At 46.4% G+C, this 19,576-nt stretch overlaps 2 protein-coding genes across 4 annotated transcripts; one reads left to right on the top strand and one right to left on the bottom strand.

Moving 5' to 3' along the window:
* Positions 1 to 722: 722 nt before the first annotated feature.
* On the bottom strand, positions 723 to 13,488 carry RpL21 (ribosomal protein L21). Of its 2 annotated transcripts, none has more exons than XM_084601238.1 (5): positions 13,373 to 13,488; positions 13,018 to 13,154; positions 12,590 to 12,702; positions 12,358 to 12,508; positions 723 to 843 (listed from the first exon to the last, which is right to left on the bottom strand). In XM_084601238.1, the coding sequence occupies exons 2-5, from the start codon at positions 13,144 to 13,146 to the stop codon at positions 751 to 753; spliced, it is 486 nt and encodes a 161-aa protein (XP_084457364.1). In that variant the 5' UTR covers positions 13,147 to 13,154; positions 13,373 to 13,488; the 3' UTR covers positions 723 to 750. The 2 variants fall into 2 exon arrangements, with proteins under 2 accessions (XP_084457364.1, XP_084457365.1); XM_084601239.1 differs by having other exon boundaries at positions 13,296 to 13,385.
* A 97-nt stretch (positions 13,489 to 13,585) lies between these two features.
* On the top strand, positions 13,586 to 19,507 carry LOC146190856 (coiled-coil domain-containing protein 169-like). 2 transcript variants are annotated; one of them, XM_084601240.1, is made up of 7 exons: positions 13,586 to 13,758; positions 13,821 to 13,906; positions 13,994 to 14,107; positions 14,711 to 14,757; positions 15,347 to 15,445; positions 15,541 to 15,695; positions 18,207 to 19,507. In XM_084601240.1, the coding sequence occupies exons 1-7, from the start codon at positions 13,685 to 13,687 to the stop codon at positions 18,376 to 18,378; spliced, it is 747 nt and encodes a 248-aa protein (XP_084457366.1). In that variant the 5' UTR covers positions 13,586 to 13,684; the 3' UTR covers positions 18,379 to 19,507. The 2 variants fall into 2 exon arrangements, with proteins under 2 accessions (XP_084457366.1, XP_084457367.1); XM_084601241.1 differs by having other exon boundaries at positions 13,590 to 13,758; positions 18,222 to 19,507.
* The last annotated feature ends 69 nt before the right edge of the window (positions 19,508 to 19,576 follow it).

Below are 19,576 nucleotides of genomic sequence, written 5' to 3' on the forward strand. Positions count from 1 at the left end.
TTTACACAGCTTCAGTTTGATAAAACCACGAGGTGCCTATTTAGATATAGCAATCCAAGAGCATAAGGAAGAGACTTCCAGTCCCGGCACTGAAGAATATGACGAAGCGACAGCTTCCACAAGGGTGCCATTTCAAAACCCTCGGTAATAATCCCACACTGAAACGCAGCCTCGACCTTGCATCTTCTACTCACGAGAGAAATTTTAGGATCAAGTGGGCATGGCCTCCACTTTTCCATTTCTCCCTTCCACCCTGTTTATCCCTCGACTTCGTTACAATGTCCCCGGATGGGCAGACTTCATCCCAGGTCATTGACAGACATGAAAGCTTCACTTCGACCATGCACTACGGAGAATGAAACGAACACAAGCACGGGTTTCGGTACGCCACGACTGCCTATAGTCACTGCGGCCAGCTCCACTGAGCGCCAGGTTATGCCACGAGAGGAAGTGTAACCACACACTGATAATTTTAGCGGCATATTAAATTTCACTTGAGCTCAAGCAAAAAGGCTCATTCAAGCAAGTTTCAAAGAGCCGCGGGGCATAAAAATTTCACAGCTGTTAGCTTTCTCGAGAACTATGACAGAACCACACACCACACCTCTCGCTGCTTGCTTTAGTGAAACCATTTTTTTTTTTCCAAGTTGCAATAGCATGTCTGCTTCCTAGTTGCACTACAACCATTTCCTCTTTCTTTTACAAATAAGCAGACAATAAACTCCAGATGACTTGGTTTTATTTGAAACCCTAGGCAATGAACTCGTATGGGATCGGCTGGAGCAGCTCTGGTTCTTGCTTGCCATTGAGCTTCACGAAATGAGCCGGCCTGGGTCCTTGAGGCTGAAAATACATTCCACACCAGTGTCAAACCACAATGCACTGCACAAAGAATAGGCACAGCAATGTATAAAAAATTTAGAACTTCCCAGCATTACATACTGTCTGCAGTTTTTTTATATAAAAGCTACAAATTCACGTAAACACATAAAAATTGCATCTCATAGAACTGATTAAAAAAAACAGTGCAATTACAATAGTTATGCATGCCATGCCCAGGCTGCTGCATTTTACCCTTGCTTTAGAATAAAAAGATGGCAACCACTGGTCTAGTTAACCATTTACAACTTTCGCCTGCCATACTTCTTCAAACAGCATACAACTACACTTCTTAACATCATAAATTGATCTGCCTTCCTAACACACTGCCACCTGGTTGTTCGACATCCACCCAAACACAGCCATACGGCTACAAAGGAAAGCTATACAGCTTTCTCAGACTTTATAGTTAAAATAAGTTTAAGTGGGAAAGGTGTTGATAGAATATTTTAGGGGAATCCCCCAAAGAGAAGTAGATTTGAAATAAGGGAGTAACTACTCATTGACATACACGCAAGCAAATTCAATTCCACCCAAGCAAAACAAATTCGTCCCGATTTTTCTTTTACTACTAAGTTTCTGGGAAAATATAGCTTTCCCTTGTAGCCGTATGGCTGCATTTGGTTGGCTGTCAATGAGCAATTACTCCCATATTACAAATCTACTCCACCTTGAGGACTCCCCCAAGATATTTGGTCAAGACTAGCATATGATGCTAATTCGACTATGTTATAGTTCATTCACGTGAAATCACTTACCCCCAGAAGTTTGCGACTTGGTTTTTGCACAGTTACAAGAGACACATGTCATCTATTTCATTACAAGCGACATCGTATTCAGCCTTTTGGCACCATACATACGAAGGCAGTCAACAGCAAGTGATACTAAGAAAAATGGTGATAGTGGGCCACCCTTTTTCACTGGTTTAGCTCCAAAAATTAATAACATGGCAAAAAAAAAAAAAAAAAAAGGAAATATTAAACACAGTCACTGCGGTTGTGACAGGGCCACCCTAAAAAGCATCTCACTGCTGCTCGCAACATACAAAAACTCCAAACGTCTCTTCGATGCCTCAATTGTTTCCATTGAGGCTGCCTTTCTACTGCCAAACTTAAAACCAAGTGCCTCAGGCAGTGACACCATACAAGCAGAAGGGAAGATAGCTGGACACTCCAGTACACGTGGTCTGTCGACGACTCCACCACTCCGCAGAGGGCGCACAAAGTCGTGAGACCAGCTGTGAATCTTGCTCTCCACTTGCACATAAGCAAAGTTCCTGAGTGTGCCTCCGACACAGCTCCTTCCTGACAGTATCATTTTCAGCTTGGTACAGGACCAGTGACGATTTTCCCCCAGCAGATTTCTGCCATTCCTCTGTGGACTTGCTGCACCTGGGGCTGGGTCTTGCATCCCGCTCTAAAGTCGGATCTCTGATGCTTCTCATAGCCAGCGATACAGACAGGAGCTGGCACCCCTGACGAAAGGCCCGCATCCGGAGTGTCCACCTCGTTGTTTGGCAAGCGAAAATGGCGTGGACAAGGGTCTGCTGCGCCACATTTGACTTGGGGAGACTATAGAGGAGATTCTCGAAACCCGCCTTCACCACTGCATCCCACCCAGGCTGTGAATGTTGACCAACCCAGGTCACCCTGAATGCTCTCGATGGGGTGTATGGGCACTCACAGCGCCATCTGGAGCCATAGCACCTCATATCGGCTAAATGTCCACAGTGCTTGCTGGACCTACATCCCTTTGTTGCGGACAACCTTGATCTTCAACGCGCGCTCATGCGGAGCTAAATAGTTCACCGTAGCACTGAAACAGACCCCCAAAGTACTTCGCTATTTCCATCAGAAGGATGGTACCCCCCTGCAAAGCCCATTCTGTTTGCATATGCTTCGAGCAGACTCCCCATGCCATGATCACACTCTTAGTCTGGTTGAAACTCCTGACGTTGAAACGTCCATCCCTGAGCAACATGTCCAGCAGGGGGAATTTTTTTTCTTCTTTTATTGTGTGAATGCATTCAATCGCTTTATTTTCACCTATTGTCCGTCACGGTTCCGTGCACCCGAGAAAAATGCCATCCAAAGGTGCCCTAGTCACTATCACAGGAGTTTCAAAAAATTCTGCAGTGTAGCAAGTTACTTCAAAATAATGCCAGATGAGGGAATACTAAGAACTGTTTTAATTCACTACACCCTGCAATGACATTGCGAAGGTACAATATGGTTACTTTGGGACAGCTTCTAGTGAGTGTGCCTTAGCACCATTTTCGGTCTACCTCGGATGTCAACGGCTAACGAGAATGCCTTTGCAAGAAGTGGGTGAGCGCCCTAGGCAGGAAGCTATGTGAATGTGCAGACAAGCAATCAAGGCAGAAAGCTGGGCTAGTTGCTGTGCCATCCTTAATTAAAATTAGCACCAGTCCTGTCTTCTATGTCTGTTCTAGTTACATGCACTAATCTTTTTAATTAATGCAGACAAGCACTGCACAGGCACCGGATGCTACTTTAATCACCTGTGATTAATGTTGAGCCACTACCAGAAGTGCACCTTGCACTGATTACATCTTTATCATTACAGGGTGGCTGCTCCAGGTCTCCAAGATGTTCGCAAATAGAAAGAAACAGCGCCACTAAGACTGGACAGGAGAGCAGACAAACACGTGTGCTGTATGCTGAAGAACACTTACAGGATGGTACCTTTCGATGCCTTGACTGACGAGGCTAGTCTCAAGAGTCTGGCTTGCTCACAAAGCTGGACCGCTTTGCCTTGTAGTCTTAGGGATTTTACAGAACTCACTTCTCGGAAATTTGCATAAACTGCTTCTTGGGCCTTTTCCTTGTAAATTATTAGGCACCATGACAAAACCACCCTATTTATCAGACTGAAACAGTTTTACGCCGGAATCTTTGATGGCCGCAACAGCAATAGTGAGGCAGGGTGTGCTTTGGGAAGGGACTTCACATCTAAGATGCAACGGTTGGAGTCATTCGTAGTGCACGTGTATTTGCTCTCCTGCACAGTCTTAGTAGCGCTGTTTCTTTCCATTCGTGATCATGTACTAAACAGCCCGTATTCGACCTCTTCTGGACTCCAAGATGTGTCTCCACAACCCACATACGAGGGTTGTTCAGTGAAGACAGACTGGGAGTAGTGCTCTTTGCTGTGCGCTCACTGCACCACCTGTCGGCCTTTTTGGTAAAGTTTGGTAAACACTAACTCCAGCAATTTCCATCAGATGTCACATCACTCTGGCGCTAACGCGGCGGCAGAAATATTCCTTTCAAACAAGAGTTAACATTTCATCGCCTCCATGGGTTGTGTGACCCACGTAGACCTCGCGTGAATGTGTTCCTTAACATTTTAAACTAAAGCTTTCCACACAAAGAAAAACTGCTGGAGCCTTAAAAAAAAAAAAAAAAGTACAGTTGCCGACCGATTTTTCGGACCCTCGAGGGGCCTAGCTAGTGTCCGGAAAATCAAGCAGTAAAAGGTCACTTTATTTAGCGAGCGGCTTGAAAAAGTGGTCAATATGCTCCTGCGGGGCGCTACTTTGCCGTACAAGTAAATCGGCTTGCACGTCGGCAAAGGTGACGTGCTCGCTATACACAGCCGAAAGCACTATCAGAGCTCTGGTTAATTCACTGCTGGTTGGCAGCGCAGCCTCTGGCTCCTCACTGTTGGAGCCCGAGTCATCACTTTCCAGCACCTGGCGAACAATTTCATCATCGGTGAATTCAGCGCATAGCTCGCTGTCAGCGTTAGCAAACTGCTCCAGCGTCACTTTCATGGGAACATCTCCTGCAACGCCCAAGTGCTAGATGAGGCCAGCAGACTGGTGATGGGATTCACTGGCGCTATCATCGAATGACGACAGCAAGAAACCCGTGTGGCGGAAGCAATCCGCCTTTTGCGCGAGTTTTCTGCGCATGCGCGAAGTCGTAGCGGCGACCGATGGAAACACATTGAGCGGCGTCGACGGCGTTTCTCGGCGCCGCCAGTGCACGGGGGCTGGCGGCACCGGGCGGCACGGTGGCCGTCACAGGCTTGGCAAAGCGATGCCAACCACATCTGCCGCGTACGGCTGCCACTCTCTAAGCGCGCCAAGATGCAAGACGCGGTTTTTCAGGTTTCCTTCGCCGAGCCACGGCCAACGACGACGTGAAGCTACAATTAGGGCCACCAAGCGTCAAGATGTGAATGGCCGACCTTAGCTACCTACTGCGTACTCTCGACTGAGCGAAAAACACTTTGTTGCAGGTATGTATGCACCTAAAGGAAATGTGCATAATGAAAAGTATCTACCGGAGTTTGCACCAAGCCTGTAACCCACCAGTGATAGCCGCAATGAGCATTTGTTCGGCGCGTCTGATGGCGATGTATTTTGTCGTTTGTTTTCTTTATGTGCGAAGGGGCCGGGTAGCGCAGATATCACAGGTGGCTGTGTGCGCTAGACCGCAATATTTAGCATGCTTTATCGCGACTGCCGCCTGACTAAAAAGAAAAGAAAAATTGGGCGTTTGTTGTGATGCACCGCCGTTCGCGAGCTGAGTGGTTGAGCTGGTCATGAGGCTCGCGAATGGCAGTGCATTAAAACGCAGTTTTTTTCTTGTTAGGCAGTCACGATAAAACATGCTAAATATTACGGCCTAGCGCACAGAGCCGCCTGTGATATCTAAGCTACCTAGCCCTTTCGCACATAAAGAAAAGAAAGGACAAAATACATCGCCTTCAGGCCCCGCGCAACTAAAGCAATCACGCACCGAAAAAATCCTCATTGCAGCTATCCCTGGTGCGCTACAGCCTGGGTGAAAACTCCAGTAGGTACTTTTCATCATGCATATTTCGTTTAGATGCATACATACCTGTAGTATGTGTTTTTGCCGCTCGGAACATATGACGCACTTGACACTTTTGCACAACGCACAGTATTTTTTTTTTTAAATTAAAGTCTCGCCTTCGTGCACGCCAAAGCATCCGGATTTTGTTCCTTTGGTGTACGCAATCAGATGGACTTCGTTAGGGAGCTTGATAATCGTCGTCTACGTCCAACCGTTTGCAACGGCAAGGAAACCGCCCGCCACAATAAATGAGTCTCCTGGAGGGTTCATGCTCGTTCACTTGCAGAGTGGATCGCTCTGGACGTAGAACAGGGTTGGTTCCTGACCGAGATGCGCATCCAATATGTAGGAGATTCACACGTGTCACCAAGTTGTTGATTCCGCAGAAATCGCGGCGGAGGCAGAAATGAACGTTGGAGGTCTTTTCACAACAGAATGACCATTCTCTGCGCACTGAGAACCTTTTCACCACTGCGACCACATCCGTTCTGACTCCCAAGGCCAGAAACCGGCTACAGCTCTGAATCATCCATTGCCAGAAAAATGCAGCGCGTTTCCTGCAGGTGTGCATTCCGGCCGGGACAATGCCTTTTTCAGGGGGTGTGTATATGTGCCTCTATGCCGATCTTCGTGGATGAAATCCTATATCTGCACGGTTGTAGATGACGCGAGGAAGCGACGCCCATTCCATTGCACCATGCCGGCGCCGCAGTGACCGCATTGTGCTCGGTAACTCAAGACACCCCGCGCATATGCGCCGCTCAAAGTCACAGGAGACGATTCCACCTAGCTCTGCAGCATCAACAAACCCCTGGCTGCTTTGCCCTTTGAGATCCCTCTCTCTCTCTCTCTGCCCCCACGCTCTCCTGTCTGCCAAAAACCTGCACGCTGAGAGCGTCTCATTCTGTCACGTCGAACACGGCCCGTGCTACACTCTCTTACAATACGAAGATAGTATATGCGTACGTGCGTTATGAGTGGATTGTGAAAACGCTCTACCTTCCCCCATACTGCGTAAACATGATATGCTGCAATCACTGTCACTACTTTCCGCTCCGAGGCCAAAAAAGGGGGGAAGCTTTCGCTTTCTACCAGCGTTGGCGTGGCCATTTCGTATGGTGCGCTTTCGCGTCGTCTGCTACACTGCCGCCCAATGTGTTTCCCGCCCGCTCCCGCATGATGGCGCCACATCCTCGCGCAAAAGGCGGATTCCACAGTGTTTCCTCAGTCACCGCCTTCCATGCATCAGAAAGCATGCAGAGTGCAGACAAGTCGACACTGTAGGTTTTGCCGCTGCCCACACGTGACCGATAGAGGTGCTTGAGTGTCTGGATAACGCCTTGGTCCATGGGCTGTAGTAGGGACGTCAAACAGCACAACACACCACACGCGGCGACTGACGACTGCACGATTGGGCAGCACAGCAGAGCTGACGGGACTGTGACGCAAGCGGTGCCTGTTATCAAGGCTATACCGAGTATGCGATAGCATGATCAGCGGATGACATGACACGTGGGTTCGAGGTTGCAGAAAACTAAAATGGCACCAGCATTGTTTGCGTTTTCAATGCACCTGAGTCGCGAATCGAAAAGAAAAAGTCCGGAAAATCGAACGAGAAGGATTTCAAACGTCCGAAATTTTGATCGACTCTATGGAGTGCGTGGTGGTGCCATGGCAAGGTCCGGATTTTCAGGCATGTCCGGAAAATGGGGCGTAAGAAATATCGATCGACGACTGCACAGCCTCCAAGATTTTTTTAATATTGTTAGAGCCTGCAGACAGCCTGAACTGCTGCGCCAGAAGATGCAGTATAGGAGAAAGAGAGAAACAGGATGCCTACAATCAAGGAGATTATCCGTGAACAGACTTTTTCAGGCTATCCCCGAACACCTTGCAAGCGCACAAGCTCTTTATACTGAAGAATAGTGCCTACGACTAGCTATCCAAGCTGAATCATTGTATACATGCTGCATCTAACAAGGCTGTCCATTTTCAGGCCGAGGAAGTAGTGTTCACAGCCCAGCATCAAAACGAAGCCACCATTTATTCTTGCTCACAGCGTCAAAAAAATGAGCTAATATTTGTTATGCACTATAGTAGTAAGCCATGGGAAGCATCACAGTTCATTGTTAAGGATAGTTAGCCAAGTTACGTGCAGAAGCGGAAGCAGTGGTATAAGCAAGCCATCCCAAAGCAGCTTCGTTGCTGCTGTTGCCCAGTGTCGCGCATATCAACCACTTCATTTTACGAGATGAAAGCTAACATTAATGTGGCAACAAGAGTATCATATTGCTACGAAGATCAGCAGTGGCGCTAGGCCAACCATTAAATCATCCTTCACCCTATCGCCATGTTGTGCTGTCCTCTTCGTTTGTCACCACGTAACATTTTGGTGGAGGTGCGGGGTATGTCATCCTCATCCTTGCCTTGGAGCATCGACGCCATCTGTAAGCCGGGACCATTGACCGAGGGCCCTGGGACATCGCCGAGCAGCTTCACCCCAGCCCTTCCTGCCCAGATCTGACCAACTACCACCGCCCAGTTCCCAACCTGGATCTGAAGACAAGGAGAACAGACAGACCAATCAGACCAGAGACGAAGGACCCGAAAGACCCAAAGGACCTAAAGGAACCAGACATCTACACGCAACCCCCGCGCCCAGCCGCTCGTCGCGACCTCGAGCCATCGGTCCCATGGTCTCTGGTGACGGATGGTTGAACAGCTCCAGGGGAGGTGGATCCCCCACGCATCAGATACCGTGGCGGCAAGCAAGTCATTCACTCCTGTCTTTCCTTGAACATCCTCACCATCAACTTCAAGCGAACCGATCGGAATGATAACTCGGTGGCCCCGGGAGGTGTTATAAAGAAGATTGGCAGTGGCGCGAGGAGCCCTCGTGCTAGGCCAACCATTAAATCATCCTTTACCCTATCGCCATGTTGTGCTGTCCTCTTCGCTTGTCACCACGTAACAATATATACAGTAGAACCCAAATATAACAAACCCAAAAAAAGCAAATTATGCCATAAAGCAAACACTCAAGTTCTGACATCATGTACGTAAAATGCATTTTTACAATGAACCAAACTTTGGATACGGGCCGGCTACGGGTAGCCTCTGGGCTGCCACTGTACGTGAACGTTTTGTTGTTGCAACTAAGAAAAACGAAAGAAAATTTACAGGACCGCCAAAGCAGGACTGGGAGCAGCTTATGCCAGCTTCGCTCTGCAGCATTCCTATTTGGCAGCTGCCTACCACATGATCAAGTACGTGTGAACATCTCCGGACCTATAGCAACTAGATGACGGGAGGAGAAGGCAGCATTTTCCGCACCGCGTCGGCCGTGTCCTCCACGTTTTTTTTATGTTTCAGAGTTTGCATGCTGCTCTAGTGTGGTGCTGCGCTGCCCATACAACTTCAGTCGTAGCTATGTTGTAGACATTTCTGCAAGACGACGACGAAGCAGAGGCAAGCTCTGCTGCTTTTCGACAAGCTTGAGATATTTCGCAGCGTCAAACGTGGCAAAAAAAAAAAAAAAAAAGTGGGAAATTGCAGCGCATTTCAAATTTCACGAAGCACGCTGAGCACCATCCTGAAGAACAAGTCCGCCATCAGAGACAATGCGCAGGACTGCCCGAAAGTCTATGGCTGTCGCCTTCGCAAGCTGATGTATTTCTGGGACGACTGCACATGAAATCTGCCAGTCTTCAGCCCCATGCTGTAAAAAGGCAAAAGATCTCGCCTGCACCCTAGACGTCGAGGAGTTTATGGCTGGAAGTGGTTGGCTCCAAAGATTTAAGGACCACTATATCGCCTGAAAAATGGTAGCAGGCGAGAGGAACACCGTGGATGCAGAAGGCATGGCGTGAAGGAGAGGTACAAGTCATGCAACGTTTTTTAATACGGATGAGACTGGTTTGTTTTGACAGCTACTGCCAAGTCGGACATTAGCGCTCAAAACTGAGAAGTGCCATGGAGATAAAATGAATAAAGCCCGAGTCACTGTTCTCACGACGAACATGGACAGAGTCTCAGATGAGAGTGCACTTTGCTCTCAGTGACATACAAGTCGAATTCAAAGGCCTTGATGACCAGGAGTTATATGAGGCTGGATTGGGATGAAGAATTTTCAACGAGCAGACGCAAGATTTGCCTCCTCAACAACTGCTCCGCGCACCATTGTGGCGAAACACCACAGCGGTTTTACAGCCTCTTTGGTGGCTTAATGAGCGACCATTGCGACAATGGACAGCAAATTTGTGTAAATTTTTTTTTTTTCTAGTGTAACAATAAGGCCTCCAAATTCCAACTCTCCAATTGCACGAAAGCACTACTGCCACTGATTATTATCAGCACTTTCAGTCCTCACAGTTTTGTTTGACCCATTTCTCAACCTCCATCCAAAGTGGCATTTATATGCGACAGTTTCTTGCTTCTGTCACGCACGGCACCGGCTGGCCAAATCTCGTGTGCTTGAAAATTTTAAGTGGCAAACAATGTGCCATTCGAGGAAAGCATGTGGTGGGCAGCGCAGTTTAGCACCATGTGTGGTGCAGTGTCGCCTGGAATACTGGTGGCGGAATGGGGCGGTGCACCAAAGGAGCATTCCGGCTGTGAACGCACCAGAGTGAACTAAGTGGTCGCGTGGAACGGCAATTTTGTGTGTGTTTTATGTATTATTTTTTTCCCTTGGCTCCGCCACGCCAACAGGCGGAGGCGGCCCATTAAAAAGGGGACAGCCGTCATCACCACCTATACTACCAGAGCTGGCCAGCTTAGAGACGCCTCGCCTCCGTTGTGGCTTCTACTGGGAATAGGTTTGACCCGAGGACGACAGAGTTGAGAGCTCAGCATTTGCGCAGGCATACTTTGTTGTGGCTCAATTACAGCAGCTAGACTTTCCGATAAGGAGGCAAACATTCTGCCTTTTCTAGTTGACCTTGAAGTTCAATTCCGAAGCGCTAGTCATTGCAACTACAATACAAAACAGAGTTTGTTGTGGCCCATTAAAAAGGGGACAGCCGTCATCACCACCTATACTACCAGAGCTGGCCAGCTTAGAGACGCCTCGCCTCCGTTGTGGCTTCTACTGGGAATAGGTTTGACCCGAGGACGACAGAGTTGAGAGCTCAGCATTTGCGCAGGCATACTTTGTTGTGGCTCAATTACAGCAGCTAGACTTTCCGATAAGGAGGCAAACATTCTGCCTTTTCTAGTTGACCTTGAAGTTCAATTCCGAAGCGCTAGTCATTGCAACTACAATACAAAACAGAGTTAGAGGCCTAGAAAAGACTAGGGTATAGTGGAAAGAGTGCAGTTCGCCACCGGACGCACCCCTTGTGTCGCCGCTGTGGAAAGTTTGGTTCTTGTACACAAAAGTGTTGTCCTGGCTTGGTAAGCGCAGGGAACCTTTATGACAATTTATTTCTTTTCTTCTGCAAGCACGAAGTACATAGATCCAAAAAAGCGCTCAGGCACCACTGTGTGAAGTGTGATGCTGGCTGCGCAGCCTTGGTGACAAACAATCTTCGGCACGCTTTAGGTAACAAATAATTTTCGTCAGCTTGTCAATGAGCTTAAGCTTTGCTGAGCTCTGTTTCGCAGCTCGCAACAAAGGGGCTGCCAAAGCATACACTTCCCATTAGCCTTTCAGAGCCCATCAGTGGCACTGCAGTGCTTGAAAAAGTCTATTCGTACTCCTAGAGGAGAAAGAGTCATTGGTAGGCTGTTCGAATTAATGCGAAGCGATTCTTATCCATCACTGGCTGTTATGCATCAAATAATCTTCAACTGTTTCCATCCTCTCCATATAGCATGGGTGGTACCGAAAATAACACACATGCGATAAGCAGCCCAGCATATCGAGAAGCCTTTTGCAATAGGTACTTAGAACTAATTGTAGAGGACCTAGAACCTTCAATATCTGCACATTAATTAACAAGGAATGATAACTTTTTAGCACCCCAAAAGTGCAGCCATACAGCTCCAAATCAAAGCTATAGACCTTTTCAAAATTGGCCAAAGGGCGCTGCCATATTGAAGACTGGGCTGTGCTCATAACACAGGAAAAATCTGCGGATTCTCCCCCCATACCTGGTTCTCAGCCCAGTCAAACTGGTTTCTCCAAGAGTCGTGAAAAGGTCTATACAGCTTCATGCGAACTTTGTAATAGTAGTAGAAAAATCTGCCCTGATGCGAGAATCGAAATCAGAACAGATGGCTGATTTAAAGTAAATTGACGAAGAACTTGAAGTTGGAATTGCCCATCGCTAAGTGGAGTAGATTTGTAATTACAGAGCAATTACCTAAAACAGTCTCAAGATGGTACCAGAAAATGACACAGGGATTACCACTGTGTTTGGAACGTTACACATAAGCACCAATCCAGAGGTGCAAACACGTAGCAAATAGAACCCTAAAATAGCTCTTTTGCAGGGGCTGCTAAGCACGAAGTAAAACAGCCAAGCAGAAAATGCTCCCTCTAGCAGCAGGATCAGTGTGCATGCTTGTTACATCACCAGATTTCTGCTCTTGCTTTGCATCAGTGCCATCACATGTCTGGAAATTGCCACCTCGGTACACCCCTAAAATATGAGCACTACTGAAGCACAAGTGCTCAGATTCACGATACCTGTCGCTTGCAGGACACCTTGATCCCTTGCTTTCTTGCCTCCGCCCGGATTTCGCGGTTCTTTTTCGACCTCTCCAAGAAGTCCTGACGGCACCTCGAATGTTTTACGTGCTCAATACGCACGTTGATGCGCTTGGGAATAACACGATGCCTGCAAACAAAATCATCACGGCACTGGCTCTTAAGCAACACACACTGAGACACATTTAAATGTGCGTAATATCAGCTGTACCTGACACGCTTGTTGACTGTGACACCAAGCGCATGGGGAGTCACGTTGAACACCCGGCCAGTCTTTCCGTGGTAGAATTTGTGGGGCATGCCCTTCTGGAAAGCTCCATTGCCCTGCAGTACAAAGTTCAAGGCGTGAAGCTCTAATTGAACTGAATGCACAAAAGATGGTGCTTTTCAAAATGTTCACTGCCATCGCACAGGTACATCAGGTACATGTCACAGGTACATCACCAAAAAGCGATCAGTGACACACTGCAATTTTCTTACAGAAAAAAAGGCACGCACATACAATTCCTGGCAAGCATATGACGCTACAGAAACGAGGAAACGCAAGCACAAAACATACAGGCATACTAGACGCACTACGCCGAAACAGACGGCAACTCGTGTGCCGGCACTAGACGCGCCATTTTTCGCCGTTCTCACCTTGATGTCAACGTAGTCTCCCCTCCTGTAGACACGCAGGTAGGTGGAAAGGTGCTCCACACCATGTTTCCTAAACCCCCTCGCGAAGAGGTACCGTGTTCCTCTTCGGTAACCCTTGGTGTTTACCATGGTTGAACCTGAATGGAAAGCACAAATAGGCCTAGCTTCAGAAGGCGCCCGTCACAACACGTGCATTGGCGCAGCTGCTTTCGAGAGACACAACAGCAATTTTTTTCGCTGCGAAATAAACTAGACAGCAGTAAAGCTTCAACGCTTACTTAAATGTGACCAAGGCACACAGTATTACACAGTAATTAACCAAATAAGTGACGACGAACGCAACGTGGCTACATACCGCCGAGAAGGAATTATCCGAAAAGAACCTCCGCAGTAAAGTGTAAAGTCGGTAAAGTTGCAGTCACTTTTAAAAAACGTTTAAATTTTAAAGTTTCTTATACAGTTGAAATAAAATTGTTTTTAAACGTTTATTAATCAAAGAATTTTATTTTGTTCTACAAATAAGTTTTGTTTTTTTGAGATCAGACCGCAGAAACATGACCTAGCAACACGCACCTTGGCAACGATACTGCTGTAAACAAACAGTCGCCGTGCTTGTCGAGGGGTGCTTGAACTGCTGCTACTCGGCTAGCTGGGCAGCATCTTCAAGATGAGACTTTCCCCCGAAATTGATGCTGAAGTCAAGCGCCTCAAGGCAGAGATTGAAAATGAGGAAAAAATGAAGTATGATTCCGCGTTGCAAAGGAAGAAGTAACATTTAAATTTATGTGCCGGTTTCCTTACAGACACATGCTGGAACAGAGCATCAACGACCTTTGCAAAACAGTGGAAGCCTTGGAAGTTCAGTCGCAGAGCGCCGACGTCAGCGACGGTTCGTTTGTTCGCTTCTTTCTGTTCCTGGCCGGCCGCCCTGCTTTCTGACTCGATTCTTATTATTTATTTTTTTTTTCTTGCGCAGAGGATGAATGGAAGGTGCGGTATTACACTCAGGTAGAAGTGAATGAGCAACTTGAGCACCAACGTGACTGGCTGAGGAGCAGGGCAGAAGCAGCGCGCGTGAACAACAAGGAAGGTAAAAAGCAATTTTCAACAACAGGGCGCGTTGTGCAAACTATAGGTACAATTGCGTTAAGAAGTCACCATTGCTGAGATCAGGGGATGAAAACAAAGCGTTTTCGGTTGCGCGCGCGCGTATGTGCATATGGCAGCCGCTGACTTTTCAGCTTGCGCATTGCACTGGCATGTATATCTAGTTATGATTAATCACCTGCAAGAACATCACTGAAATGTTTTTAATGTTGATCAGTCGGAAATTTGCCGCCTGCAGTCATGCCAATATACACACAAAATCCTCGCTATAACTGATACAGTGAATATATCTGCACAGCTCAAGTGATTGTTGTTGTTGTTGGCCTCTTGAAAAATGGCACGTACCCACCATGGCGGATTGGCCAAGGTGTGGCATTGTCCACAAATTCAATTACAAGCACAAGCATGTCGCAAAGCGTGATTGTAAAGAATTATAAAAATGCCGTACCTTTTGCTTGCATATTATTTAATCTTACAGTCCATGGCATGCACCAACCCACAGACACATTTTGTACAATTGTGGTATGTAACATTTCTGAGCTTTTGCTTGCCTTCATAACAGTATCATTTTCTTTTTTTTATGCAGGCCTGACAGAGTACCTTGCAGATCTTGATCTGGACAGCTTGACTGAGGCAAGTTGCTTTGGTACAATGCAGCCATATTCTAACTAGTGAAGCTACAGCCTAAGCAGGCTCCTTTCAGTAGTGTCACTGGCCATGAAAATTCAACTAAGGTCTCACGTAGTAACACAGAGAGCCACCATGAGAGGTGCCGATAGCAAACTGCCGCTCTACCATAAAAAAAAGCTCTGCACATGAAAAGGGAGCTCTGTGACACAAAGATACAGCTAGGCCGCATAGATTATTTAATTTTTCAAACACAAAAGCCATATTTTAACAAACATTTAATGCTTTCTTTGCATTTTTGCGTATGTTCTACAAGACAGCACCTCCTCTATCCTGCAGAAGGCAATAATAAGAGTTGCCGATGCTACCTGCATATTGTTTGATGTTCACATCTTTTCATTATAATAAAAGGGTGTCCACATAAATGAGTGTGGCACTGTGGTGGAGTCATTGTGAGAGGTACGCAAAGCTTTTCAGTGGTATTTTGTAAAAGTTTCTTGGCCAGTACAAAAGTATCGAAACACACTGGTTTAGGTTACCTATGTTGAATGAGTTGTCACTGTTGGGTGTTACCTTTATATCCTTTCACATTCAGAACCAGCTAGTGCGCTATTTGAAGCAGCTGGAGAAAGACAGGAATGCTGTGTACAATGAAATAAGAGACACAGAGTGGAAATTGGATCAAGAGTCAAAGGTACACCCAGCTTTCTAATTTATTACCCTTGATGTATTTTCCATTTGATATGCATCTGTTTTCTCACTTCTTATAATGTGGCTATCTTGTTTCAGGCATTTCACAAGTTTAATGACACTAGGAAGGCATACATGACAGAGATCACTGATGCAATGCTCAATTTGGAATCTCTCCGCAACCGCATTAAGATTGTTGATATGGCTGACCCTAATCCACTGCTAGGCAAGTGTCCGAGGCACCTTAAGTACCTGTAAGTATCACTTGCTGTTGGTAGGGTGCAGTGCTAACCTTGAGCTTCCCTGGCTTTTAAATAGCTCGGACGCAGTCAGCCTTCTCTGTATCATATTGGCTGACTAAGACGTTGAAGCACGTCTTGCATGTGCTCTGCACGATTACAACAGTGGCAGAGACATTTTCTTTCACTGGCTTACGTCAACAGTTAGCTTTCCCTAAGAACACCATTTTTGGTCTTTGGTCCAGAGTATTTCTTCCACGTACTCCTTTTCATTGAATAAAGTAGTCTAGGATCCTGGTACATTTTTTGGCATTCTATTTGCTGCAAATGGGTCTGCTGTACAAATTCCATTAGATTAACTATCTTGCTTCACAGGGGCCACATTAAATTTGCACATTTCTGTAGCAGGGCAAACTACTTAATCACACGAGCAAACATTTCACAAGTACATTTGCGGATTGCTTATGACCATATTTACTTTTGTAGCGTAAAGCTACACTACGCTGGTCAGAGCAGAGTTTAGCGTGAGTGTGCGCCGCCAGTTATGCGCGTGCGCGAGACAGCTCACAGCAGCGTCTTCTTTTTTCAAAAATGTTCGCGCTTCCTCTTCTTCAGTCACACTGCCTCCCTTTGAAAAGAAGTATCGTCCCGATGCTACACCCAGACTGAATTAACAAGTGCGCAGAAATACACAGAATCTCGGAACTTCTTGCTTGCAGGTGATCAAAGTAATGAGGAGAAACAAGGAAGGGTTCTCTGTGATCACTGGCAATACGGCTTAAGCCACACTGCGCGCACAATGTCAGGACGCGAGAAACTGCATGACAATGGTTGCGTTACACAGGGCAGCACCTCGTAATTAAGTTCACCGAATCGACGAACAACTGTGTACGGCCCAGGGCAGCCCCCCGTAATTAAGGTTTTGTAGCGTAAAGCTACAATACGCAAGTCAGAGCCAGGTTTCGCGTGAGTGTGCGCTGCCCGTTATGCACATGCGCGAGAGCCGAGCGACGTTTCATGAGAGGTGCAGGTGCGTCGCCTCCTCGCCACAGCCGGTGCGGTCCCCTCGCCGCTGCCGGCGTGCGCTCCTCTCAGACGCATGAACTTTAGCCGAGCCGTGTTTACGACAGTTGCGCCGCGAGCTATTGCACATGCTTTACGCTACGTATATTCAGGCATAGCAGAGCTAAGCCACTGCCAATTTTTTTTTTTGCATGCATAGTAGTTGGCTCCACCCAGTAACTCACCTGGACTGATACTATTCCTTTGAATTGGGGATCATTCCTTTCGGAGCACTTTATGCACAGTTTCATCAATACTGCACCAAGTGATCATTGTTCTGTGTGGCTAGGCATTGTGCCCTGTACTCACAAATATTCATTCAAAGGGTCGGGCACTGACACCGACGAAAGCCAAGGAGAGTTTCTTTTTTTGCATTCCTCAATGTGAAATTGTAATGCAATCGTGGAAACATTTGCTTAGAAAGTGGAAGAAAAAACAACCATATGCCACTGCTGGGATCTGAGCCCACAACCTCCGAATTCCATATGCTCTTCTGACTGAGCTAAGGCGATGGCTGTTCAATATTCTAGTTTCTTAGGCATTTGTGTTTGATGCATCCTATTCTTGAGTGTGTTCCGTAACGCCAACCTTGTCCATAGTGGTGGACATAATGTTCCGTATAACCGCGAATGTCACATTGAATGATAGCTAATGGGGAGGGTGGAAGCTTTACGATAACCCTCTTTACACTACCTATGTCATCGAGGTTGCCGTAATTGAGGCCCTTGTAAAGCTAATCAGCAAGCAAATATAAGGAAATAAGAGGCGATTTACGAACCACATACAAAGGGTGCCACTGCCACCAATGAAAGCATAGGAGTATTTTTGTGTTACTATAATGTAATCACAGAGGTAATCACTTAGAAGGTAGAAAAAACAGAACCGCATGCCATCAGCAAGGTCCGAACTCACAACCTCCAAATTTCATGTCCAGTGCTTTACCGACTGAGCTACAGCGAATGCTGTTCGATCTCCTGCTTATTTAGGTATTTATGTTGCTTTTGTTGAGTGCAACCTATCCTTGAGTGTGTTCACTTAGGCTCACGTTGTTTTGAACCTCATTTTACCATATTGTTACTTGCATAATTTATGTCATGGATTGTTTCAAAATCATTCAAAGTGGTGATAGCCATCAAACAACATGCACAATTCCACCTTTTTCAACCTCAAAGCAGCAAACATAGCTACTACTGAGCTCAATGGCGCTACCAATACTATTTCCACTGGCTTTAACTCGTGTCTTGGGCATGATGACCTATGAAAGGACTGCAGCTCCTTGAGCTATGCATTCAGTTGGCTTCACGCTGCCTGTCAAGTTTACTCAAAGTAATGTCTCTCCTAAATCTCGAGCATGTTGATTAATGCCATCATAACATCCTTGACCAGATATGTCCCAATATTGGCTCAGGGTTAGCGGAACGCTGTTACCCATGTTGGCAAAACTCGTGACGTTAATGCTAGCAGACGCACATCTCGCAGCAACATCCTACCGGACCAGAGGATCATCGACCCACGCAAAGGTCCCATCCGCAAAACCGCAGCTGTTCGCAGCCTGCCTAAGCTGGCCTCCCCACCGGATTCACCTCCGCAAGAAGAAAGCATGGATCAAGGGACATCCAGCAGCCCTCAGAATTAGCACTGTGCTATTTTATCGTCTCAATCAGGAAATGGTTGGAAAGCACTCACTTGTGAAGCACTGAATAATGTTATATTCCAATATATTTTGGAGAAACACCAGTCTAGGGTAGATTTTACTTATAGAGTAATTACTTCTTGAAGTTTCTTTTATTGAGATGAATTTCTCAATTGTGAAGCTTCTGAGAAAGCTTTCCATTGTAGCCCTATCTTTGTGCACGGGTGAATACCAATTATTGGTGTGGTTTGGTTTATGGGGTTCAACGACCCGAAGCGACTCGGGTTATGAGAGACGCCGTAGTGGAGAACTCCGGAAATTTCTACCACCTGGGCTTTTTTAACGTGCAGTGACATCGCACAGCACATGGGCGCCTTGCCTTTTGCCTCCATCGAAGAGCAGCCAGCAATGAGTAATCACTTATACGACAGCTAGATTCAAAATTGTACTTACAAGACAGGTGTTTTGTCAGACTACATTCTGGCGAATATAGTAGTTTGGGTCCCGGTGTTTAAATGTTCAGCTGAAAGCTCAGTTAGTTGGTGTTAAGACCATTATGAACACAGTACACATAAATAATGCTTAATAATGCCACACTCATAACAATGCTTGCAGTTAAAGCTGCACATATGCTATGGTAGAAGAAAACAGCATAAATAAACAAAGTTCAGAGAGGGATTTGGCAGCATACAGCTCTGTTGGCTCATACTATCATTTTGCCACAAATTACATTTTCAGCTAAATTTTGTGACACTCAATTTTCACGGGAAAAAAAATTCAACCTGTACTTTTGTGTAGTAAAGCTAGATTATCTTTCATATTTCATTTCTGGCTTGGAACTCCTTTGAATGTTGTCATTTATTGCCCATGTAAATAATTCGAAAACCTGTTCAGTCTTCAACAAATATGCTGTGACAATATTGGTGCCTTCAAGCGGGGTCACTAAGCCATGCTGCAAACCATGTAAGGCGCATTTGTATATGCTGCACGTGTGTTCTAGTGTGTTGATGCAGATGCATAGACTGCAAGGCAGCTTGGGGATCTACAGGAGCGTCTGTTCAATTTCTCAATGATCTTTAATGTTATAGTATTAATAAAGCCTCAATGAATATGTGTGGGTTTGCTTGCAAATTCATACCTTTTTGTGAATGTAGTCGCGCTTCTGCTATAACTGACACTTTGCCACTTTGCTTCATTCTGG

Source organism: Amblyomma maculatum, chromosome 4 (assembly GCF_055883805.1).
Source record: "Amblyomma maculatum isolate TAMU_Amacu chromosome 4, ASM5588380v1, whole genome shotgun sequence".
In the NCBI taxonomy this organism is placed as follows: domain Eukaryota; kingdom Metazoa; phylum Arthropoda; class Arachnida; order Ixodida; family Ixodidae; genus Amblyomma; species Amblyomma maculatum.